The sequence below is a fragment of the Pteronotus mesoamericanus genome, unplaced genomic scaffold (genome assembly GCF_021234165.1).
Source record: "Pteronotus mesoamericanus isolate MK-2021 breed Mesoamerican mustached bat unplaced genomic scaffold, CSHL_Meso_final scaffold_99, whole genome shotgun sequence".
Taxonomy (NCBI): Eukaryota; Metazoa; Chordata; class Mammalia; order Chiroptera; family Mormoopidae; genus Pteronotus; species Pteronotus mesoamericanus.
The window spans coordinates 13,843,108-13,868,338 of record NW_026555330.1 but is presented as its reverse complement, the minus strand read 5'-3'; the positions used below and the strand labels follow the sequence as shown (position 1 = coordinate 13,868,338).

The following is a 25,231-nucleotide window of genomic DNA, read 5'->3' as shown; positions in this document are numbered from 1 at the left end:
GATGGAGATGATGGAGAGGATGGGCTTTGACCCTTCCATCTCCTCTTCACACTCCAGAAAAAACTTATGACTCACACGCACTCGCTTGACAAGTTCATTGAATAAGCATTTATTGCGTTTCCCCTGCCTACAGAGCAGTCGCAACCTTGGGTGACCATGTTTCATGACGGGGTCTGGCATACAAAGATGAATTGAGCCACACAGAGCTCTTCCTTGTAAAATCCGAGCCAACAGATACTAAGCCATGACGTATTTCATGTACCACAGAGGTACACGGAGGAAGGCTCCCACGTGGGTGGCCCAAGTGTCACCTGATGGGCAGAAAGGAGCTCCGAGGAGGCAGAAACAAGGAGTGCTCTGTGGAGAGAGAGAGTGGGCAGAACCACAGACCCCATGGAGGGAGAAAGCACATGGCCCACATGAGGGGCGGGGGTCCCTCCCCAGAGCCAGAACCCCCGTCAGCCTTGCCTTGCAGTTTCCGCGTGTGCACAGAATACAGCGGCAGACTTCATTTTCTCCAGACAGTTGGAGTGCCTCTCTGCTTCTTGATTTGAGTGATTACTGTACCGTGCATTTTTATGAGGACACATATATTTATACACCACGCTCCACATACTGAGTTCACATCCGTGTTCAGAACATATCCTGTGTATTTTTCTACGTCTTCACATTTCTTCTCTTCTTTGAATCCTTATTTAAAGAAGAAGTAGGCAGAACATGGAAGCCTAGAGTAGGCACGGAAGACCTGCCTGTTGCTGACACTCCTGCCTTTGAGGTTCTGGGAGGGGACAGCCAGCGTGTCCAGTTGGAAGAGCATGGTCTTCCCACTGTGAAACGCCAGATCCTAGTTCTGGGTCTAGCCCCAGTCGTGTGACTTGCCTACACTACTTTGATCCTCCAAGCCTCAGCTGATGTCGATCCAAGTAGTTTAAAACGATTTCACTTGTGGGCAGGTATGGGCATACCATACGAAGCAGCAGCTAGAATCAGCACATGGGAAACAGTCAACAATCTTCACCCCCATGTGGGGATTGCCCAAGATCACCCACAGCCTGGAAGCAGCTGGGGTCTTTTCTGGGGCCCACCCATAACTGACTGACATCCTCTAGTCCCTGTATCTCTCTGTGTCCATGAACATAAATGCAGGTGATATCCACGCCTAAACATTCATTACTTTCAGGCGCCTTCCTGAAGATGCTGCTTTATGTTCTTCCTTCCTTCCTGATGACCCAAGGTACCTTCTTTAATCATTTTCTTGTTTTTAAGGAAATTCCTTTAGCCATTCTTTTAGTTATGGTCTCCTGACAATAGACTCTCTTTGTTTTCATTGGTTAAGGATGTCTTGAATTTATTCATTCCTAAAGTATATAGAATTCTGGGTTGATAGATCTTTTCATTGAACAATGAAAAAATGTCACCCCACTTCCTGGACTTTATGGTTTGTGATGAGAAACCTATTTTCATTAGAATTATTTGTTCCCTGGTGGCCGGCCGTTGTTTCTTTGTTGCTTTTACAATTCTTGCAGCACTGTTCAGTTTTCAGAAGTCTGACTACGACGTGTTTTGGTATGGACATATTTTGAGTCCACTCAGCTTCCTGAATCTGCAGAATTATGTCTTTTGCAGAAATTGGGAAGGTTGCAGACAGTATCACATTTTCAGCCCCTCTGTCCTGGACCTCGGCTCTGCCACTTGGGTGACATGAATGTTAGATAATCTGTTTTGGCCCCACAGTTGCCTGAGGCTCTGTTTTTCCCAGTCTGTGTTCTCTCTGTTGCTCAGACTGGCTAATTTCTACTGCTCTCTCTTCCAGTTCACTGGTTCTTTCTTCTGTCCTCTTCATTTTGCTATCGAGCCTATTAACTGAGTTTTGCATTTTAGTTACTGTAATTTTCAGTCTTGAAATTTCCATTTGGTTCTTCCTTATATCCTCCATTTCTTTGTAGGGACCTTTTCTTTTTTATTTTAAGCATGTCTGTAATTGCTTGTTAAAGCAATTTTATAATGGCTGCCTTAAAGTCTTTGCCAAATGACCTTAACAGCGGTGTGGCGTTGGTGTCAGCATCTACCAATTGTCTTTCACCGCTCAGCTTCAGGTCTTCCCAGGTGTCCCCATGGTAAGTGATCTTTCTACCGGAACCTTCACATTTCGTGTATTAAGAGACTCCGGTCTCATTCGGGCCTGCCACCTTCGCAGGCTTCCTTGACACTGTCCCGGCTGGGAGGAGGCTGCCACGTTACCAAGGCTGCCCCCGGCCGCTTCCGCGCCTGCTGTTCCGCTGGGGGAGGACGAGCGTGTGGCTCCGCGCAGGCCTCCCCCGGCCCCGCCGGGCGGGCGTGGGCACAAGCGCCCCGTCAGTGCTCCCCCACCTGCCCGGATGCCCCGGGGGCGGGAGGAGAGGGCTACCGCTGGGTGCTGATTCGAGTCCTGATTCCGCACCCGCGCCTGTCGACGCCACGGCAGCGGGAGGACAGGGGCGCCTCCTTCCCGGCCGGTGGGCGTGGCCGTCGGCTCCCCCGCCGCAGGTTCTTCTTGCCCCCGCGGGCGGCCTGGCCACAGCCTTGTGGGGACGGGATCTAGGACCCCACTCGGCCTCTGCCTGTGTGGCCGCACTCCGGCCACGGTTTGCACTTGCGTGGTTGGCTGGAGAGGAAGAGTCGCTGCCTGAGTGTTTTCCGCCTTGCGATGCTGCCCCTTGCGGGCTCCGTGGCTGGAGGGGCGGGCTCCTTGGTCTGCGCGCACTGTGGTTCCTGGGCGGCTTGCTGGCTTCTCTGACCCGCTTTGGGCTACAGGAGAAAAGAAGGCAAAACTCTGGGCAGCTCACTGCTGTGCTGTCCCCTAGGCCCAGCCAGGCCGCCTGCTTCCGCTGGTCAGAGTCGCCGCGTGCCAGCGGCACGAGCAATGGTTGTGGGCTGGGCTTGGCGGCAGCAGGTGGGGCAGGGCGGGTGTGCCGCCTCCGTGCTCTGGGTCGCTGCCGTCCGCTCCACGAGCTTTTCCATGCGTGTCCCTCCATGTCCGGCTGTGCTTCGAAGAGGATGCTGACGCTGATCGCCAAACGGGCCACGCCAGATGTTCGCGCCTCACTCTCTAATCAGAGAAAGTGAGATGCTCGACCCTCTGCTTCCCCGTGGCCATCACTGCCGGGGTGTGAGAGCCCCGCTGATGCGGGGTCGCCTGAGGGGCCCAGGCCGGGTCCTGGCTGGAGCAACTTTATCCTGTGGTCGGGACAGGTGCGCCTGCCCTCCCCCCCCCCCCCCCCCCCCCCCGGCCCGCCCCCCTGCCCCCGTCCTTGGCCCCCAGACATGTGCCAAACACTGCACTGGGCCCATATGAGCGATGTTACAAAACCCAAGAATAGAAGTAATTTAAAAATGGCATCATTTTTTATTACATGGAGGGGTGCTAGTAAGAGTGTAATGTGCTATGTCTCGCGGTATCCCTTTAAAAAGGCAGGGAAAACATCTCCTCAGCTTTGAACCAGAAGAAGTGGAACAACTAGCTCCCAGCGACACTTTGGAAGCTGAGGAGGCAGCACCCCCGCGCTGGGCGGCCAGCGTCCGCGGCCAGGCCTGGGCGCCCTCCGCACGCGTTCTGTGCGCGCACCTTTCCCTGACTGCACTTGATTTTTCAGTCAGGATTGTACATCAGCCCTGTTTCCTCTATTGGTTCCTGTCCCCCTGTAGTACAGTATGACTTTTCGTACCGATTTCACTTCGTTTTGGAACAGAGAGGGGAATGAACGCATTCAAAGAAGACAGAGGGTTTGTGAGTCTTCCATTCGCCCAGGGAATGAATGTCAGGTTGGTTCTGAGCGGGCGACAGACCCCTGGCAAGGCCTGCCACTTGCCACACTGGCTCTCAGGACACCCTCCAGGAGAGAGCCTGCTGCCGCTTAATTTACACTGTGTGCGCTGGACAGAGCTTCTCGAAGGGACAGACAAACACAAGTACTACCTGGAGGACCGAGGCTCCACTGTGCAGGAACTGAAGGCCGCTCTCCGCCGAGTCAATTCCACCGGTGGCCAGAATGGGAAACCCAGGCAGCGCGCGAGCAATGGCGGACACCGCTCTCAGAGCGATAGGTCTGATGGCCGTGCCTGCGGGAAAGAGATCGGTCAGCGGTGAGCATGCCGGCCACTGAGCTACTACTTATTGCCTTCTGACCTCCACGACCTGGCAGCTCTGCTGGGCGAGGCCGAGCTCAGGTTTCCTGTCTCTATTTAAGATGCACTGACATGCAACACATAAACATCGTTATGTTTCAGGCTATGTTCATTTGTCAGTGGATGTGCTTTTATTGTAGAAACTTTGATGCTACTACTGCATGCCGACGTGTTATGCAAGCAGGTGGAGCTGCCGCGCATAAAGTAGATGCACGTTGCAATTTGATACGCAGTGCTGTGTAGGAGATTGCGTGGAACATTCAGGCATCTGTTTTAGGAAGGACAGGAGCAGCAGATTCCGAGAGAGAAAACAATTGCACACAGCGCGTAAATAGACACCCAGCTCTGTTGTGTTTCTGCGAAGCAGGAAGCAGCTGGTGTGAAGGCAGAGACGGTGAAATCAAGCTTGCTGCCGGTGAGCTTACAGATTCCATATTGCTTTGTACATATGATTTCCATAATTCGATAAAACATAGTAAGCCTAACCTAATTTCCTCATACATTAGAAAGTTTTAGCCGAGTTAACGAGAATTTAGTAGAATTCAGTAATTAGAAAGTATGTGTTTCATGTTTTATACTTTATCCAGCCAGACATTATCAACATATTATTCCCTAATTATAATGAAAACTTCATGGATGGTCAGAATACTTTGAAGTTATTTTTTAAACAACTATACTGTGCTAAAGCTTCATTCGACTCCAAGGTTAAAACACTTGGATAAAGTAAGGCTTTCATAACACAGGAATATAATTTTCTTTTTGCTGTGGACTCTTAAGTCAATGGCACTTTAAAGTCATTTTCTGAACACAAAGCAGTTCCGTGTGCGCAGGAATTTGGGCGGCCCTTGGCCCAGGCCCCAAAACAAAGCAAGCCCGCCCACAAGCAGCAGGCAGGCGCTTTCCCCTCCACCAGCGCAGGCGGCCCCACCGGCGTCACCGCAGGCGCCGAGCAGTGCGCTTCCTGTGGGGGAGCTCAGAGAGCTCTCCCTAAAACCGGTGCCTTTTCTTCACTCTGTCTCTACCCATTTCAGGTGCAATCGAATGCGTGTGTAATGGATACTGTTGGGTTTGACCCCAAACTGTGTGAACGTCTTGTTGCTCCCGAAGCTAAGAGCGCTCCCTGTGCACGTTAGCCTTTCTCAGTCAAGACTGTTTGGCGCTTGGGGCACCGGCAGGCCGGCGTTCAGTTAGGGGGAGTTAGAAACGGGCTGTCAGGACCCCGTTTCTATTACAAAACATGCACCGGCGCCTCATCAGGGTGCACACTGCAGCCAAAAAGAGGGCTCACACGCTGGGCAGGGGAGCACCCTGCCAGAACACACACCCACTTCGATTCACTCACCTAAGGATAAAGTTTAAAAAAAAGCTTTTTAAGGATCGTCTCGGTAACTTAAATCTGTTAGAGAGACGTACAGCTATCTCTGCACAATATAACTGGCAAGTTCAGCAGGTACTAAGCTGATGTCTTCTTTACGTGCATGGACTTTGAAGTAATAAAGAAATATTGGGATTTTATTTTTTTTCTTACTTAGTTAGCCCTAGAGAGTAAAAGAAATTTGAGCTTAGAAGATCAATAATTTATTTCTTACTGCACTATTAGGAGACTATCATTATTAACGCTAAGGGGTAAAATTTCAAAGTGGTTCACAGGGATTTGGCCACACATTCCAATTGCTATTAATGGACATCAAGTGGCAAAATCCCAGAACACAGCTTTGAAAATTTAACCAGTTACATTTAAAGGGCAACATTATTACACAGGTGTTAAAATCATCAGTGAATCCTCAGTGGCATTTGAAGATGTTCAATTAGGTTAATAAGACATTTTTTTAATTTTATGTTTTTCTCCCTTTTCCCAAGATTTTCTAATCTATCTAATGAACATGAAAACCTTTCAAATTAATAAAGGCATCTTTTTAAAACTTAAGAGTAATCATGTTTTCTGAGAAAATGTGATCCAAAAATGAAGGAACCAGTCCATCTGCTACTGGGTAATAATAAATGCAGTTTTAATTCTCATTTGATTGGTGTTCTTATAATTCAGTTGCTTTCATATGAAATATGTTTTCAGCATTTTTATGGGTTTTCAGGATCACTTCCATCCACCATAAGGTTTCTGAAAGGAAACTAAGCGCATGTAAAAGGATCTTTCTAAGTTGTTATATAGACCTTTTTTAGTTTTAAAAACAACAGAAATGTAGAAATAATAGGTTTCAGATAAAAACGAAACTTTCTGTGTAAAGAAGAAACATGTCAATATCATATAGTTATACAAGTTCACTAAGACGCAGCGAGATCTCCTAGAATCACAGTCACTGAGGAGAGGATTTCTAAAATTGGTCCCTGCTAAGGTTTTTAGACCAAAGACTAGGAAGGAAGAAGCCAACGTGAGAGGCTCAGGGAGCCGACTGTGGTCCGCGCTCTGAAGGAAACGACAAGGTTTAAATCAAGAAATTGAAATCCCGTAAGCTTGCCCGAACCCACAGTCAACGTGAACTTAAATTCAGCCCTCGCTGACTTGGGGTGGCCAGGTGAACCAGTGGGGGTGCGGCGGGGGGAGCTCCGGTACGTTCCCCAGCCGCTGGGCTTCAACGGTGCGCAACACGCCAACGAAAACCAAGCCACTCTGAATCCCTGCATTTTGAAAGAAGCTGAAGTTTCGAACAAACAGACGAAAAGGGACCGACGCCACCAAGAACCGACGTGGCTGCCGTGAGTGCTGACTGGGGCGGACGGGTCCCCGTGGAGCCGCAGGCACGGCTGTGACTTCGGGGTCCAGCCCCTCTAGGCCTGCCACCTACTCACACCCTGGAATGCAAACCAGGGCACTGAATTCACTGAGCTTTGATACACTTCACCAGACGTTGCTGGATTGATCGATGTCCTAAAAATAAAAAAAACATTTTAGTACCCCAGAGATTTTGAAACCAGTCTGATTTTAATGAATTTTTTTCCTTAAGGAAATGATCCTGCCACTCAGCAAATATCATTTTATAGGCAATCTCAGAAATGCTGCCATTAACAATAGTACTGTGTACCAGCATAATCAGGATCCTTACTTAGGCCTCGTTTATCCATCCGTCCATCTGTCTATCCAAAAAATATTTATTAAGCACCAAGGCCTTTGGTTAAAACAAAGATTATTGTATTTGAACCTGAAAAGCTTGTAAGAACCCGCACAGTTAACTCCTCAGTGTCCTAACCGTGGTCTCGCGCCCGTGGGTGCCCAGCACGCTGGCCCCAAGCACCCTAGGGGTTGTTTCAAGGTAAATAATGAGTCCGCTTGTTTGTCTGTCCAGATACCCCATTAGGACAAATGCACCCGCATATAAACCTCATACATCTTATAGGTGCTGTTACTATGAACTCCAGAAGGAAGGCGATGTGCGGATGAACAGTTGCAGATCAGACCGACCGTGGGGCCGGCTGCTGAGGCTGGGATCCCAGCCGCCTGGGAGCTGGGGACTGTGTGGGGATTTCTGTTTTTCCATCTGCACAATAATACAATTATAACAACTGCACAGGGTTGTTGTGAGGATTAGGTGATTTAATTTACAGAGGACTAGCGCGTATCCAAATTGCACCTGAGTTTGCTATTATAATCGGACCCACCCCCGAGGACAACTGACCTCAGTTCCCTTCCTTTCCTGCCTTTCCTGCCATTGCCGAGGCTTTGCCTGCCATTGCCGAGGCTCAGTGGTGCAACGGAGCTGCTCTTTTACCTGGAGACCAAGCCCGATGCCTGTGATGACAGCGGCCCACCCGCCGGCGCCGCCGGGGAGTCGCCCCCCCCCCCGGCCTCCGGCGCATCCCCTGCCGGCTTTCCCTGAGTAGTGCCACACCTTTGGTAAGATTGATGGACTCCAAAGGCAAAAATCTCAAACACCAAACATCAGTGTATTTTTTTAGAAGTTTTTGAGAATCTAAAGGTCCTTTCACTAAGCCGATATGCAAAGATTTTAATGACGATGTCAGAACTCAAGTTCTGGGGTGACAAGGAGGTGGGGCCTTCCTCTGCAGGACTAAATCCCCGGAGAGAAAAGAAATTGGAAATGGGCAAGACAGTGTGGAAACGGGCTAATTGTGGATAACTTGAATTTTGAATAATTGAGTTTAATACTGCCCCCACCCCCAAATCATTTGACCCCTAGGACAGCCACTGCTACACGATTAATTGTTAGAGCTAAGTCCACAATAAACTCCTGATAATAGCTCTCGCTGGCATTAAAATAGAAATTGGGTTATAATACTCACTCATGCTCATTGTTTATACAAAAGGAAAGTGTAGTTTAATTTGCTTACACTAATTAAAATATAATGAATTAAGTGGATAACAAATTCATTGGAAATTGAACTTTGACTCTCTAATTGTTAATAGTTTTAACATCATCCTGAAGAAAGAAAATATTAGCAAACTAAAAATTTCAAGGATTTAGGAGCTGAGAGTTTGATTTTTATAAAATACACATAAATCAAGCACTAAAAGACATATACTTTATGAAAGCAAGTTTAAAGTGTTAATAAACCTAATATACTGATAAATGTGGAAAACAGAGCTATAAAATACACATCTCTCTATGTGGATCCAAGCCCTCAGAGAAAATTTGCACAGTTCACCCGAAAACCAAGGCGCTGGAAGGGCCCCAGGCTGCGTGCGGAGATCTGAAACCCGAAGAGGAGACGCAGAGAGGAAGGAGAGCACCTGTTTTGTGCTGTTGCTATTTTCGGCTTACGAGAAGAGCTCAAATTGTTCTTTTGAAAATGATTTAATTTCTGTAGGGAATTTCAAGGCTGCTGCTGTTAGAGAAGGTCCCGGAGCGCTGGTCCATGGAGCGATTTCCGGGTGCCAGACACTGGGTCGAGGGCTTCCTCTGCTCCTGTCATTTCACCGTTAGGACGTGGTGACAGCGGAGGCTGAGTCTCTATCTTGTATATGGAGAAGGGGAAACTTGGGCGGAATAAATAACTTGTTGGGTGTCACATAGTTTAAAAGGATGACGGGGACTGAGCACCAAGTGTCTGTGACTGAGAAAGGGTGGTGTGGCGGTTATGAGAGGGTCGCCCCTGAGTCGTCTTTGCCGCAAGGCCTGGTCTCGGCTCCGAGCCCAGGAAGGGGAGCCCCTCCCTCTCGGTGGGAGCCTCTGCTTGGTCACTTTGCACAACGTGACTGCGAGCCAGCTCCTTCACTTCCTAAGACACCAGTTCTCCCCAACCGTGAAACGAGAGCGACTCGGGGACACTGAAATGGCACGTCTGGGCGTCGGAGGGAGCACCTGGCACCTGCTCTGCATCGGTGGACGTTACTCTCAGAGCCAGAGGAAGTGGCCGGGGAAACACGGAGCCATAAACAGGTGGGCTCAGCGCTGTCATAAGGGCGTTAACCCTCCAGATGCTAAATTTGGAGAGTTTATAACCCCTGTGTCATTTCGTTTCTGAAAAGTCATAGTCTGCATCTACGATTATAAGAGGGCAACCTGTGTGGGTTTGTAATGCGAGTGCAATTTACTTATTTACTTTTTAATTGCTGTTCTATTATGCTTGTCCCAATTACCCGCCATTGCTCTCCCCTGCCCGGCCCCAACCTTTCACCCAGAAACTCCACCTCACGAAATCTGTTCCACGGGGACATAGACACAAAGCTAACGTACAAAGATGTTCCATGAGTATTGGCTTTTATAGCAAAACAGTGTAAACAACCTACATGATCCCCAGCAGTTACACTATTAAATAAATTATAGTTCATTCATGTATGGTATCCTAGGAAACCTTTAAACTGACATGGAAATCTCTCAAGGATATAATGTGAAGAATAATATATATAATGTGTCTCCATTTTTGTTTAAAAAAGTGTGATCACATTTAGCACGTGGGCATGTAAATGCATAGAATGTTGAGTTTTAAGTTGGTAATACTTATCTCTGGGACGCAGGTCGAAGAGGAACTTTCAGGATGGATACCAGTACTTCCTTATTGTTTGATTCTTTTAGGTAAAAAAGTGTTTATGACTCACTTCTGCAGTAAAGATGGCTATTTTTTATAATGCTCCTAAAACTCACAGTATGGGAACAGGCGCTGCCAGATCCTGTGCTGTGGAACATGTACAGGATGTGCAAACAGTATCTCTGTTCATTCTCAAGAGCACTTTCAACGCTGTAGCCAATATTTTAAGAAAAATATTAACAACTTAGAATAGTTCCTTTCTCTCTCTCTCTCTCCTCATGCATGTGCGCGCGCACACACACACGCACACACTTAGATGGACCCAGAGACAGAAGAAGTGTATGAAAAGTGTTGTTTGGAATCCGAGTGTGAGCAAAAGTAGTAAAGCTAAATTTCAGCCCACCGGCTTTATAAAGCAGTTTAGGTTATGGGAACTGAGCAGAACAAAGGAATGCAAAGAAAATGTGTTGCACTTAGATTAAGGACATTGAGTTATGTTGCTAATGTATGCAACTTTTTTCTTTAACACTGTCAAACTTTTTTCTTTATAACTTAAAATGTGTATATGTGTGTGTGGTGTGTGTGTGTAATACTTTATTATGCACAATTAATTCCACTGCATTGGCTGCAATAAAAATGATTTCGAAATTTAAAAAAGTGGTTTGTGTGTGTTGGTGTGGGAGGCTGTGTGTACGAAATGGCGTAGAGTAATCCCAATAGTTGTCTTCACATATTTAAAGGGTTAACATGAAGAAAGACTTCATCTATGTTTTCCTCGAAAGGTGACAGGAACCAACGGTTAGCACTCACTGGCTGTATCATTATTTTCATCGTTACTTTGTGGTGAATTCCACAGCAGGAGCTGCGGCATTGGTCGCCTGTGCCCGTGAACCTCGCCGGCGACTTGGCAGGCAGGTAGGAGGCAGCAGAAAAGACCTGTGTGCTGGAGAGAAGGCTGCGCTGGATCGTGTCTTCCGGCGCGAGGCCGGAGGATGCTGTGAGCTGTCATGGAGTTTAAGGAGCAATTCCACGTGCTCTGTGGTTTCCCAATAGCTACCAGCGAGGGAGCCAGCTCAGAAAAGGGTCAAGTGTAAGTGGACACAGCTTTTAGCATGAAGCACGTTCCATACAGAGACGCCCCTGTTGAGTGCTGTCTGACCGCCCGGGGTTTTGGCGCCTGCTGTCCCAGTGACATCGCCGCAGGTATCTTCTGCCCCCACAGTTGCAGACGTGGACTCTCCCTCAAGGTCACTCAGCAGCGAGGGAACGAGGGCCCAGCGTCTGAGTCCAGGTCTGATGCCCAGGACCAGGCTCCTCACCGCAACCCTGTTCTTCCTCCCTGATTTCAGTGTTGGTAAAATTAAGTTAGACAGGGGAGTTAATTTTTCGAACTAATAAAGATATGTTGTCCACGTATGATGAAACCAAGAATCTCAGTGTTATATTAATTATTGGCTAGGGATTAGACGAAAGCTACCGTAGTGAGTAATTGCTGCTATAACTGTACGCCCTCGTTTCCCTGAGAGACTCCCAGGTTATTATATCTGCGTTTATTTGTCATTACATGATATACTTATAAACAGCATCCTCTTTCACTCTAAAAAGTATCCCAGTTTGGACGATAATTACAATGATAATCATACCCGGGATTATAGGACAAAGGTGATCATGAACACTGAGTAAAATGTGATTGAGAACAAAACCATAATCTATGAACTCAGAAATGACTACAGTGTCCAGGACTCATAGGACGGCAGGAAGAGAGGAATGTCCTTAAATCTGTTACCAGAGGGAACAAAATGCGTGCCTTCGCGTGGGGTACCCAGAGGTAACTCTTTCCTGTGTTCTTTCTGTTTCCAACCTGTAGGTGGCCACCACAAGCTACACTTACCAAGCCACTCATTAGGAGCATTTTCGATACTGTCATCTTCAGATAATTAGCAATTTATTTAAATAACCAATTTCTGTAGAAATAATTGCCATGAAATGCCCTGACCCTACTTCTTTTATAAACTATAATAAAAGTGGTAAGATAATCCCTGACATTTGCAAATGCCATTGGTTATCCTTTCCCTCTGATAGCGCTGCGGCGCCCCGTTTAAACCAGCACCCGACAACAGGGCAGTCTAATGGAACCGGGCAGCGAGCGACCTGGGGCAGGCGGGGGACGCGGAGGAAGGTGGGCCCGCAACAAAGACCACTGCGATCGAGACGCCACTGCCAGTCCACTCGGTGTGGTTCTCGCGGTAGATGCAACAACGTGGGCCCCCTCTCTGGAGAGAAAAATGGGCAATTTTGCAAACTGATTCATGTCAGGGGCCCGTTTAAATTAAACTCATGTAAATCTATGAATCCATAAAATGCACTCGTTGTGTTATTTGTTCAGTAACCTCCACCGAAAGAAAACAAGGAGGGGCCTATTCTTACCATCATTTTAAAATGTTTAAGTAGGAATTTATTTACAAAATGGTGCACATTTTCCAAGTAGCGCTACCAAGGAAGGCGGCCCATAGGTGGCTTTTAGACGTGGGCTCCCCTCCAGCCCCCGCCCCGGACGCGGACCAGGGCCCTCCCTCGCAGGCTGCTCCCTGCTCCTCAGCTCCTGTGCCGCCAAGGAGAGAAAACTCCCCGAGGTGCTCATGGGTTTCTAGCTGCTGGTCTTTGCGGGATGAAACAGAGCCACCACAGGAGCCGACAGCAACATCATGTTATGGCTACAGTGACAAAATTCCAAGGGCCCACTGACTCCCAGTTGCTCTGCTAAATCACACGTTGTTTACCTCCTCACAAGAAGTCACGCAATGCATCACCCGTGTGATACAGCTGAGGAAATGCAGGCTCCCAAAGGTTAAGCCGTTTATGCATGTAATAAAGACATGGTTGTTTGGTGAAATAACGCAGTACAACAGTAAAACAATCAGTCTACGACGCGACCGTGAAATTCACTGTCGGCAGCTTGAACCGGAGGCCTTTTCTTCATTTCTAGGTTACTGTGTACCTCAGTCGCTCCCCAGCAAGTACTCCTGGCAGTGCTGTTAGACTGTAAATATGATTAATTTACCAATAATGTAAATATAGAGACCTTCTAAAATATTCCTGTTTCCTTCGCCAAGAAATTCTGAATCGCGACAGACTTAGTAGGCTTGGTGTATAAACACTTCTCATGTGATTTTGCTTAAGGATGTTCGGGGCAAATGTTATGATTCTACAGACAAATCTCAGCAGTCTATGTTTATTCAAAAATGGTTATTTGAGCAGAAGACCAGAGGAGAATGACGATGAGAATGCTGACAACCAGATGACATTTACCCTTAAGAACCCAGGATAATCAGAAGTGAGCACTTTTCCTGGAGACATTAAAAAAATAGCAAATTAGCTTTCCCACATCCACTGGGATCGTATTGTCTTTCTTTGGAAAACCATGATTTCTTTTCTCCTGGAAATTCCGAGCTCTGCTTGCGCTGCGGGGGGGGCCAGGTCCCTCGTGAGGCATGGACGGAGTCCTTCTACCAGGGAGCGGTCCCCTGCTCACGTCACAGCGCGGCGTGGCGTCCCTCTCCGCACTCTGGAGTGAGGCTGCCCCCTCGGAGCGTTGAGGCCCCGGCTGCGCTGAAGCCCACAACAGCTCGGCTTCCTCGCCTGGCGCGGGCAGCTCTCAAGGGTAGCACCGCGGTGGGACGCGTGGCGGGCACCACCTGCCCACACCCTGTGCGGCCCGCGGCCCTCTGCGCGCGGCCGGCAGGTTGGAAAAGTGGGGCTCTGTGACTGCCACTCGCCTGGCTGGTTAGAAGTCGCCCTCTCCCGGAGTGGAGATAATACTACACTCTCTAATCCGACAGGGTAGGACGTGAGAAATCACATGCCGTCGGAATTATTTCCTGTCCCCCGCCCTGGGACGGTCGCGGGGCGCGTCCCTCTACACACCTGCTCTCCCAGAAGCAGGAGCGAGGTGCAGGCTGGCAACACGCCGACCGAGTGGGGGGCACGGTGCTGCGAGACCCAGGGCAGGCTAGCCTGTGGCGGGGCCGTGGGCGCCACGCAGGCCCCCAAAGGGCTCGAAAATAGTTCACACCCCAGGAGGAGCAGGACGTGGCCAGTGGGCAAACTGCGGCCGGGAAGCCACGCTGTCTGTGAACGCCCGGGTTAGCAGGGAAGGGCAGCAACCTACCAGGACGGGCAATGGGATGCGGGCGGGCCTGTGGGGCGGGTGGCCTGCGGGCGGGGGTCTCCTGGCGAGCAGAGGGGCCCTGGCTTGCGCCACCCGCTCCCACACAGGCTCTACTATTACAAAAGCTTTTTCCAATACTGACTTGGCATTAGAATAAACAGGTTTGCATTTGCAGTTTGTGAACAAAAGATGGCCTAAAACAAAGGAAGTTCAAATTTATTTTGTCGTATAAAAAATTGTCTCTTGGGGGAAAGGAGAGAGAATGTGCACTCTGCGCAGGCGTCCTTCCTGCCGCCTTTGATGGATCACGAGGCTCTTCCTAGTCTGACTACAAGGCGGTCAGATTTTATCAGCCAGAAGAGACAAGGGTTAAGTCACAACTCAAATAACGCGGTTCCCCTTTCCAGTGAGGAGAGCTCCCACGACGGAGTGAGGGCAGGTGAGTGGTCATTCCACTGCCCGGCGGCTGCCAGCCACAGAAATGTCCGCTTTTGCAGATGCATCTACACTGTTAACACAACCATAGCTACGGCAGGAATCTCCGGCATGTATGCAATACAGCACCCAACCGAAAAAGTGGGATGGGGAAGAGCGAAACGCTGCAGGGTTCACACACAACCCCCGCCCGCCCCCGGCCCCGGGTTTCCCACAGGAGCGCTCGTCCCGCCCTGGATCGCGGCCGGGCAGCAGCCTGGCGACCCCCACAGCTGGGCTGCCGGGCAGCCAGGGGCCCCGACGGTCGCCTCCTCCCGGCCTGCACACATCGCTGTGGCCCCCGGAACGCTGATATTTTAGGTTTGGGGACTATAAGCTCAGACACTCCTCAAGTGAATGGCTGGAAGCCAGTAGGTATTTGGATAACCCTGGAGTGGGAAAGAATTTATAAGGGACCCAAACAGAACCAGCTAAAATCAAGTAAAGTAATCTATGTTAAACAGGTAGCACAGGGACAAGATAATAGTAAGTGCGTGATAAGCAATAGAACCTGTGTTTAGAGCACAGATTCTAAAACAATGATACTACAGTAAGCTGCATTCGTAACAACAACAACACCACCACCACCACCACCACCAAGCAGGCGGCAGACCCAAGTGGCCTCGCTGGTACATTCCATCAAATTCAAGGGGGAAATGATACCAGTCTTACACAAACTCTCGCAGGAAAGAGAAGACAGAACCAAGCCCAGTTCATTTAGGGAGACCAGCAAAATCCCGATTTCAAAACCTGACAAATATGCTAAAAGAAAATAAAATTATAGTGCGATATCCTTCATTAACATAGACGAGTGCCTTTAATAAAATGTAAGAAAACTGGATTCAGCAATTTATAAAAGGGATAAAGCATCGCGATCAAGTGCGGTTTATCCCATGAACATGAAGTCGGGTTAACATGTGGAAATCAATTAATGTAGTTCACCATATTGACATAAAATAATAAAAGAGAAAAACACTGTTAGTGCCTCAAAAGACTGCAGAAAGTACATGTAAGAAAATTCAAACTCAGCCCATGATTAAAATGCCAAACAAGTAGGAACGAAAGGCCTCAACTCTTCATCTGACAAAGAGCATCTCACGAGGACTCTCGCGCTGCCACTGCTTGGTGGTAAAACACTATCGCTGTGCACAGTATACATTCTATAAGCTCATCCTTTTCTATATAGTAGCTGGAAGAAATCAGTAATTACAATGGAAAATAACAGTACAACGGCACAAAAAAGCAACAGAGAGGAATACATGTGTGAAAGGGATGCAACTACAAAATATTAATGAGAAAAATCAGAGACTTAAGGGAAAGAAGGGACAGACTCCACACGGAGCCCGGGAGAGTCAGCACTGCAGAGATGCTCACGCTCTCCGAACGGACCTAGAGAGTCAACAAAACCCAGAGCAAAGGTTCCGTCAGTGTTCTTTGAAGAAATACAAACAACTAGAATAACCGAAGCCTTCCCGAGGAAGCACACAGAATTCGAGGGCACCGTTTCACTCGGGACTGGCTGCAAGCCCACAGTACAGGCGGCGGCGCGGGGCTGCGGAGCAGGGCAGCCCCACAGACAGGCTTGCAGACCAGGTCAGCTGATTTTTGGCCAAGTCGCCTACGCAGGTCAGCGGGGGAGAGAAAAGTCACTGTGACAAATAGCGCTGGAGCCCCGGGGAGAAGAACGTCCGACAACCGGCTCAGCTTCTGACTCATGTCCTAAAAGGAATTCATAAAGATTCAAGACAGACTGAAGTCCTCAACGTAAAACCTGAAACTACAAAGTGCATAGGACAAACACACAGCACAGTATCTTTGTAACCTTGAATTCGGCAAAGGTTTCTTGGATAGGACATTAAAAACAGTAAGTACATTTTAAAAAAATTTATTAACTAAGCTTTATCAGAAAATAAAGAAGCCAAAGTCTAGAACAAATAAATTTACACACATATATTTGAAAAAGGACTCAATCTGAAACGTATAAAGAACACCAATAAAACAACAATGACAAGATGAATAACTCGATTAAAATGGGCGGAAGTTGAGCAGACATTTCAAGAAAGAAGACATACAAACGGGAATTTTATGCGACAAGGCACTGCACGTCAGGGAACTACAAATCAAAGGCACACACTTCACAGCCATTAGAAAGCAGCTAGAATCCGGGGGGCTGACGACACCAGAGACTGACTGGACGTGGAACAAAGGGGCCCTCGCACACTGTGGGGAGAGGCCTGAGATGATGAGATCACGTCGGGGGACTTCGAAAAGTTCTTAAAAAACTACACACACATCTACCTTGTGACTCAGCGATTTCATCCGTAGCCTTCCATCCAGGGCACCAAGCACGAGACCACAAAGCGCGTATAGGAGAATGCGCACGGCAGCCTTCTGCCACAACCCCACACTGGAAACCACCCCTGACGACGTTCATAAATCGGAGACTGGAAAACCAGCTGTGGTCTATGAAGTTGTTTACTGAGTATTTTGTTTAATTTAAATTGCGTTTTAAAGTGTAGTTGGTATACGATATTACACTGGCTACACCGTCTCCGGGGTGCGGTGCAGCGGTTTGACACTCTGGGACCGCGCAGTGTCACCGACCTGCTCGTTCTCGTAACCGCCTGTCACCACGTCAGTGCATCGCGATGTTATTGACTGTAATTCCCTTCACCTGTTTCACCTGGACCCCCACACCCTCCCCCGGGTAACCGTCCCTTTGGTCTCTGAGTCTGTTTTTGTTTTGTTTAATTAAATATAAATAAAGCCCAACAGTACACACACACACACACACACACACACACAGGATGAGGAGTGTGAAAAAGAGAAAATAAATATTGTTTCATTTATATAAAGTTTAAGAACAGTCAAAAAAGAATCCCTGCTAAGATCAGTTTCAGCTGGGACACAAGGGACTTTGCTGGGGTGAAGGCAATACCTTCTGTCTTGTTTCAGATTATCGTTACTACAGAAATATACAATTTTCAAAGCTAATTTAGCTGACACTGAATACCTGTGCATCATATCCTATGTAAAATATACTTCATTCAGAAAACTGAAAGTATGTAATTACATGTAAGCACCAAACAAGTGTGTCTCCACAGTGAGCCTCTCCCCTGGGGACCCACTTTAAGATGTCTTTTGATCATTCAAAGGCTTCATTCATAAAACATGAGAGCATCTTCCCATTTGTGGATAGAAACAAAATCTATGAGAGAGACAGCGCACCTTTTGAAGGAATGAGGACAAAGGGCCGCCTCTGCAGCCCCCCACAAGCAGTAGCCTTGGGGAGGCAGAGGATCCGTCAGGCGCAGGTCTCAGGGTGCTGTGCGATGTTTGTTATCTCCGTGAAACCTTCTCGAAGGCGATGCTGACCCAGAAGCCACGCACATCACACGTGAGCACGTGCGTGCACACATCTACCAGGTGCAGTCAAGCTAATCACGGCTGGACGGGACTGAAGACGCGGGCAGCTCGAGAGCGGTGTACCAGGACAGGAGCAGGTCTGAATCACGACCAGAAAGCGCCAGCTGTGCTGAGCACCAGACGTGGCTCCAGCAGGCGCCGAGGCCTCTGGCTATTTGCTGACTGTTGTGCTAAGCGAGGACCCCAGAGCCAAATTTCAAAAATGTCATCAACTGATCACAAATGTTGTTAACAGATGATGAGAGTTTCTGTTTCTGCACTTTGTGCCCCGAGTGCTCTGGGAGCCTATCGCTACCTCTCCGAAGCAGGAGCGCGAGCCCTCCAGGGTGCGGTTCCTAGCACAGCGGAGTCATTGTAAACTTATCTTCCCAGCTGAATCTTTAAAGGATATTTGGCTTATCGCTCCTGTCAAGTTGATGATGGGTGTGCAATGAAATCGCCTCCCTCTGTTCGCCACTGCTCCAGTCCTCAATGTGTTCTGATGACATTTCAGGCTCTTGGCGAATGCAGGTCATCCCTGTGTGGGTGGGCACGGAGGCTCAGGCCGCCCTGGCACGTAGGCAAGCCTACATGATCCACCTCCTTGCCGAATGGCGCTGAGCTAACTTCCGCGGGCGTGGGGGGGGGAAGACAGCCTGCTGGCAGGAACCTCGTGGTGGAGAAGGACCCACAGTCAGCAGCTAACGTACACCTCTAAGTGGCAATGTCATGCATATGCTTTTCCTCATTCATAGCTGTTCGTTCAGTTTGCATTGTTGCCATGACTGTTTCATCATCCAAATGCTTAAACTGTGCGTAATGATCCCAAATAGCACCGGGCCATTCGGAGTTGGGTGCTGGGCACCACAGATGCGCAAAACCCACTCATAGAAGCGCAGCCGGAAAGTGGCTTCCAGGCGTCAAGAGGAGCGATGGCTGTGGCAGCCTTAGCCCAGACTGCTGTAGGCTGTTTTCTCGCCAAGCTCAGAGACTCCTTGTAATTGGGCAGAAGCCGACAGAAATCGCATTAGGCTACACCAGTCTTTCAAATCGTTTAAGTATAGCAGCAATGAGTGCACGTAGGGCCAGCAGTCACGATGTACCCCTTTTTATTCTAACACTAATACGTGCTTTACCCTAGGCAGTAAGAATGAAGATGTGGGAACTGGCATGCTTCCAGGTAGTGGGTGACTCGAAAGAGCATGTGTTTATGATCTCCAGAACACAAATCATAAGCGTTCTCACTTACTAAATGCTCAATCGTTACAGGGAAGCTCTTGAAATCCAAAATTTAAAAATGGCAAAGTAATAAAAAGTTTCAGGGGAAAATGGTCTATGCCCACATCCAGCACAAAATGAACTAGAGAAACATCTGTGATTGCCAAAAAGGGCTAGCATGCCAAGGACTGTGGGCAAACAAAATGCTAACAAGTTAAATTATTCACAGTGGCACATTTGCGGAGAATATAATGTCGCAATCAATAATTACAAGCCCATACAAACAGCACTGCAATAATTCTACAAGGCGTGTTTGCAAGTGAAATAATTTAGAATTTGAAATCAATAGCATTTATAGACATTGGGAAATGTCAAATGGAAAACGAATGCCAGTATTTGTCGTCTTTCTGGAGCATTCTTACTACTCAGATTTTAATTATTCCTTAAAAGATTTCCTAGTACAGGAAAACAAGGCAAACATTTGCTCTGTCATGTCTTAATTAACTATTTCAACCGATCTAGATTGGTCAGGGAGCTGTTTGTATACAGGAAAATAAACCATCTATGAGAACTGAGGGTTCCAAATGGTGTCCTTTAGGCCACGCCCTCAGGCCACGCCCCTCAGGCCACGCCCAGACCACACCCCTTATCACCACGCCCCTAGGACCACGCCCCTTCTTTGGTCTTCTCTCTAATTCTCCCTCACAAGGGTATTTTTCCCTTCATTTCACAGCACTTTGTTAGCCTTCAAAATGAAAGCTTTGGCACATATATTTTCTACCAGAAGACGTTAAATGGGTAAGTTCTTACATTAAAATACTCCTTACAATTAAAAATAAAAGACACTGTTGGAGACTATAACACTAAGCGAAATAAGCCCAGTCAGTGATCTCACTGATAAGAGGAATCTAATGAACAAAATAAACTAACGAGCAAAACAGATCCAGGGACATGGAAGCGGGGAGCACATGGACAGCTGCCAGAGGGAAGGGGCGGGGGAATGGTGGCAAGAAGGGGAAGGAATCAGTCAAAGGACATGCGTGGATGACCCCCGGACGTGGACAACAGTGTGGGGTGGCCTGTGGGAGCGGGGGTGGGGGGGCTGGGTAGAGGAGGGCAAAGGGGGAAAAATCGGGACAACTGTAATAGAACAAGAATTTAAAAAAGTAAATTATTAAGGCCTACAACTCTTCAGCTAGTTACCAAAAAGACAAATTCCAGTCCCCAGACCTCTCGGTTCTTAATCCAGGATCTATGCCACTGAGCCCGACCTAGGGAGCCTGCTGCCTGTCTGGAGGGTCTGGGCTTGCTTTCATTTTCTCAGAGGCTCAAGGGCGAGAGGAAAACGCCTCATCTGACCTCAGTGTCTTCTTGTGAAAATGTAACATGGCTTTGGATGACTTCAGATTACCTCCCACAACGGCCTCTTTCCTCCTCCGCTTGCTTCATTTGTTTGTTCATTCCTTAGTTCCTTTCCTCCGTCCCCAGCTATTTGTTAAATGCCTATGCCAGCCACCATGAAAGGTGCTGAAGATAAAACCATAAGCTATCAGTGCTCTTTTCATAGTTCAAAAGGGTAAAAAATAGAAATAATTAGTGCAATGACTTTCTGACTTCTGGAATTAAAATGCATGCATCCTCTAAAAGATAAATCCTTAAAGATAGCTAACTCATTAAAAATGTTTACAAGAAAAGAAATTGGGTGAGGGGTCTATGTACTAGCTTCAACTTTTCTGTAAAGTCAAAGGCATTCCACAACAAAACACTCATTTTTAAATCCCTTATACAACATTTGGATTCCTCTTGCTCTTATAAAAATAGCCTTCGTCTGTATCATTTGGCCAAAACGAAGACACAAACTTCTGGATATTGGAAATAGGTTTTTTTAAACAAAGCATTTATAGTTATTAATTGACATTACCTGCTAAGAGTAACAGCAGTAACAATTGCTACCTTTTATTGCACTGCCTAACATGTACAAAGTGCTCTATTGACACTCTCACAAAAGCGTGTTACTTCATTTAGATCTCATGAGATCCCAGGAGCCATTACTTTTAATGCCCACAATGGTTATTTGTCCTGCCCTGCGACAGTAAAAGGGAGAACTCAGACTCCATGCGAACCCGTTGACTCCCACGTCAGATCTGCTTCCCACGCTGCTTCCCGCCGGAAGTCAGTATTTGCATGCGGTGCTCATGTTCGCACGAATGTGGTCCCAGGCCTCGTGCTAGGTTACATGTTTGCAAGAGGCCTCAAAAACAACCCTGCCAACAAGCTGCCGTTAGTCCTAAAAACAACAGGACAAACCAAGCCATTGTCCAGTAAAAGTCGTTCTAATTATAAAAGAATTTCAGTGTCGACTCTAGTCTTTGTTGACACTTCCAGTGTCTAAAGAAAAAGGTGGATTTAGCCATTTCTCCACTGATGGAGTGATGTCCCATCACCTTATATATCACCAAGTTACCTATCAAGTAAAAAAGAAAGAAAGTGCAGAGAATTAAATCTCAGCTTACTCCAGAAACTATGGCAACCAGGGTGTTCGGCAGCAAAAGGGTGTAAAATCTAGATGAGATGGATATATTTACATATTCACTTTTACATTAAACAGAGTGGATGACACATCCCTGTATAAAATCTATTATTTAAACACTTCAAGTGAAAAGTGTTAAAATAAATGGCTCATGACTTATGAAGTGTTAAAATAAACGTTTATTTCACCACTATACATGTCATAAGCCATTTATTTCAACACTTTATACTTCGGAAGATTCACCCAAAGAGGAAAGATTTTATTTGCTGTGAGTATTTCAAGAGGCCGAGACTCCGAGGCTAAGACAGAAGTTTCGATGCGAGCGCGCGTGCTGTGGGAGCCTGGGTCACACGCACAGCGGCGCCGCTCTGTGCGTGGGGGGAGCGCTCCACAGGTCCGCTTGCGTTGGCTCCACCCAGACGTCGCATCGCTCTGCACCGATGGCGGGACCGCAGAGCCGCCTGAGCGCCTCGCGGCCAGTGGGATGTCCTGGGTGGGGTATTTCTGAAAAAAAACATGCGTTTTATCTCAGGCTCCGCTTCGCAGGAGCGGCTGATGGAACCCAGGCTCTTTGGGAAACTCTTTCCACACGAAATTCGTATTGATCGATGACTGTGGGTTCTGCATTCTATCCGTTTTGCCTGTCTTAAGATTTAGTTTCCCTACAAAAGTTTGGGCGTCTGTGGTTAAATGGGAATGTGTGAGACTGTCTTCCCGCCAGGATGTCTCTACGGCCTCCTAATGAAATGCTGTAAGTGTTCAGCAGCAGCAGACCTCTGCAGACGCTGCAGCAGACGCTTGGAAGCCCTCTCTGGGGTCTCTGCAAGGGACGGCGGATTCGACCCGCCAGGGCTCTCCCCTTGTGACCCAATCAGCTGCCACAGGCCCCCCAACACCATCACACTGGGGCCTGGCATTCCAGCCTGTGCGTTGGGGGAGCCCACAGCCAGCCCACACCACACAACGCCTTCGGCAGTCTCAAGGCCCACAGCTGGTAAAAGGGAGCCGGGAGATGGAGGGCATTGTGATGTGTGAAGAACATACTTTGAACATATCACAATGCAAAGAAAAATTCTGAGATAGTGCATTATACAGATACTTAACATTTCAAAGGAGGAATCTAAAGCGTAGCGAAATTATGAAATGCACTGACAAAAAAAGAGGCATAGGGTTTTTTCAATAATAGGTTAGATAACATTAAAATATATCATACACTCATATATTTATAAAATTTCAATAATTGACAGCTTGTGACTCACGATGACATGAGCCACGTCGTAGGCCTCAGTGGCAGTTTAGATGGCAGAGAAGGCAGGGACAGGAATCGCAGAGAGAGGACTAAACGCACGCACCACAGGATAAAGATCTGGAAGCAATTTGAACATCAGGCGTCTAACAGACCTAGAGTAAAGGATGGATTGGGAGGGGCCAGGGAGGGGACAAGCCAGGAGGGAGACTGTGTCACTCTGCCACTGGCATCTCCTCTCCTCCACCGCCTGGGAGTCCGGCCCCGCTGCCTGGAACAGCTCCGTGCGGGCTCCTTTTCACCCCACCCGGGCGGGGTGCCTCCCACTCTGCTCGGCTCCTTCCTGCACTGGCCCCAGGGCTCTGCAGGCACAGCAAGAGCCCGCTGGGCCTGCACAGCTGTGCCCAGATGGAGGACCGATGGGCACCACTGGGTCAACACCCAGGCCACCACCCTTCAGGGGGACATCCTGCCAGGCCTTCTGCCTTCCTCTGCTTCTTGGGAGCCGCAGCGGCACCTTCTGCTGCTTCTTGCCTTGCGCTCTCCTCCGTCCTGTCTGCGTCCTGAGGTCAACGCCCAAATCGACTCCCTGCGTCCTCACATTTGTCTCAGGGTGGGCTTTCACGAGAACGCCCACGGAGGCAGCGGAGGCGGCCGTGGGCCCGTGCGGGGAGGGCCCTGACCTCTGCCCGCTGCTCTGTGATGCTTCCTTGCGGGCACAGGAGTGCCTCGGAGAGTCCTGGGCAGAGCGGTCAGCGGCTCAGGGGGCGTTTTAGACTTTATACACAGTAGCGGCATTACACAGGGTCCGAAGGAGAGGGGAGGGCAAGGTAGGTGATCATTAAAAGGTTATTTAAAGATTGTCTTTACGTGCGAGGGCTTGGGTGAAATCAAGGCTACAGGGACAGAAAGGCGTCCGGCGACGGGCCACAGAGGACCTGGAGGTGACCTAGGCACGCAGGCTAAGGTGAGGGGCATCAAGGAGACTCCGAGGCGGATGCCGCTGACCACCCTCATCTGTAAGGATCGTGGCGGATGATCAGTGTGGCTGTGGGTAAGTACCTGAGGCTATCCAGGTGGGAAACACCTGAGGTTCTGAAGACAGCGGACTGCCGCTCACTGTGTATGTGTCGGTTTGCTGTGCGCCGTGCCCTGTGGAGCTGGGCTTCTGTGAGCGTCTCGTTTACGTCCAGCCGCCAGAGCTCACAGGGACTGGGACAGGGTTGCCGAGTGGACAGCTACTGCTCCAATGTCGTCCGCCTGAAGGACCTCGGATGGACTTGCAGGTCAACAAACCTTGATGTAAATGTTTGCTTTCCTCTCTTAATAGCATCTGCGAACTCAATCCACCCTTCAGGAGGTGGTAGCTAGAACCTGAAGTACTTTTATCATTACTCTCTCTTAATTATAATGACAGAATTTGGACGGAAAGGCCAGGGAATCCACGACCAAGGTGTTCAGTCACGGCAGGGCAGTGACTTGAGGTCAGCAGATGAGGTCCGGTGGCTCGGCTGAGCCCGGGTCAGTGCAAAGGGTCCAGGTGTCCAATACAGGCAAGGACTTCAAAGACTGGCAACTGAAGACTGGACAGCAATAACGTGGAAGGAGCAGGGAAATAATGAAACAACGATATGAACATCATTAAGTTTTGCTGACATGAAACCTCAAGGAGAGTTTTCATTCTTGTTTTCTATTCTCATTCTTTCTTCCCCCGCATCTGTTCAAGGCCGGCTAGTCGCACCGGAACAGGGACGTGGCATGGGCCACGGCACGGAGAGGGAGGGAAGTGTGCACACAGCCCCCCACGCACACAGAAGTCGCCCTTCACCACTGTCTTTCTTGGCAGACAACACACTATCATCACTTCCTAGTTGAATGGCATGTAATGCAATGAAAGGTCTTTACAGGAAAAAATATTATGTTTTTATCCTTTTGGTTTCTTTAGCAGTGATTAGTTCCAGAAATATAAGGTATCATCGCTTCTCACAAAGTGCTGTAGGTTATTCGATTGCTCCTCTGAAGTTGGCAACGTGTAATAAGTGTGCTTTATTCCTAAACATCAATCAGCTTCAAGACTGGCAGATGC

At 48.3% G+C, this 25,231-nt stretch overlaps 1 protein-coding gene across 1 annotated transcript in view; it reads right to left on the bottom strand.

The window, feature by feature from the left end:
• Window positions 1-25,231, bottom strand: part of DPYD (dihydropyrimidine dehydrogenase) — a 527,599-nt gene that overhangs the window by 84,253 nt on the left and 418,115 nt on the right. Inside the window, exon 19 of the mRNA XM_054564805.1 lies at window positions 3,956-4,098. Coding sequence (XP_054420780.1) covers window positions 3,956-4,098 — 143 coding nt within the window. The remainder of the gene's footprint in view (window positions 1-3,955; window positions 4,099-25,231) is intronic.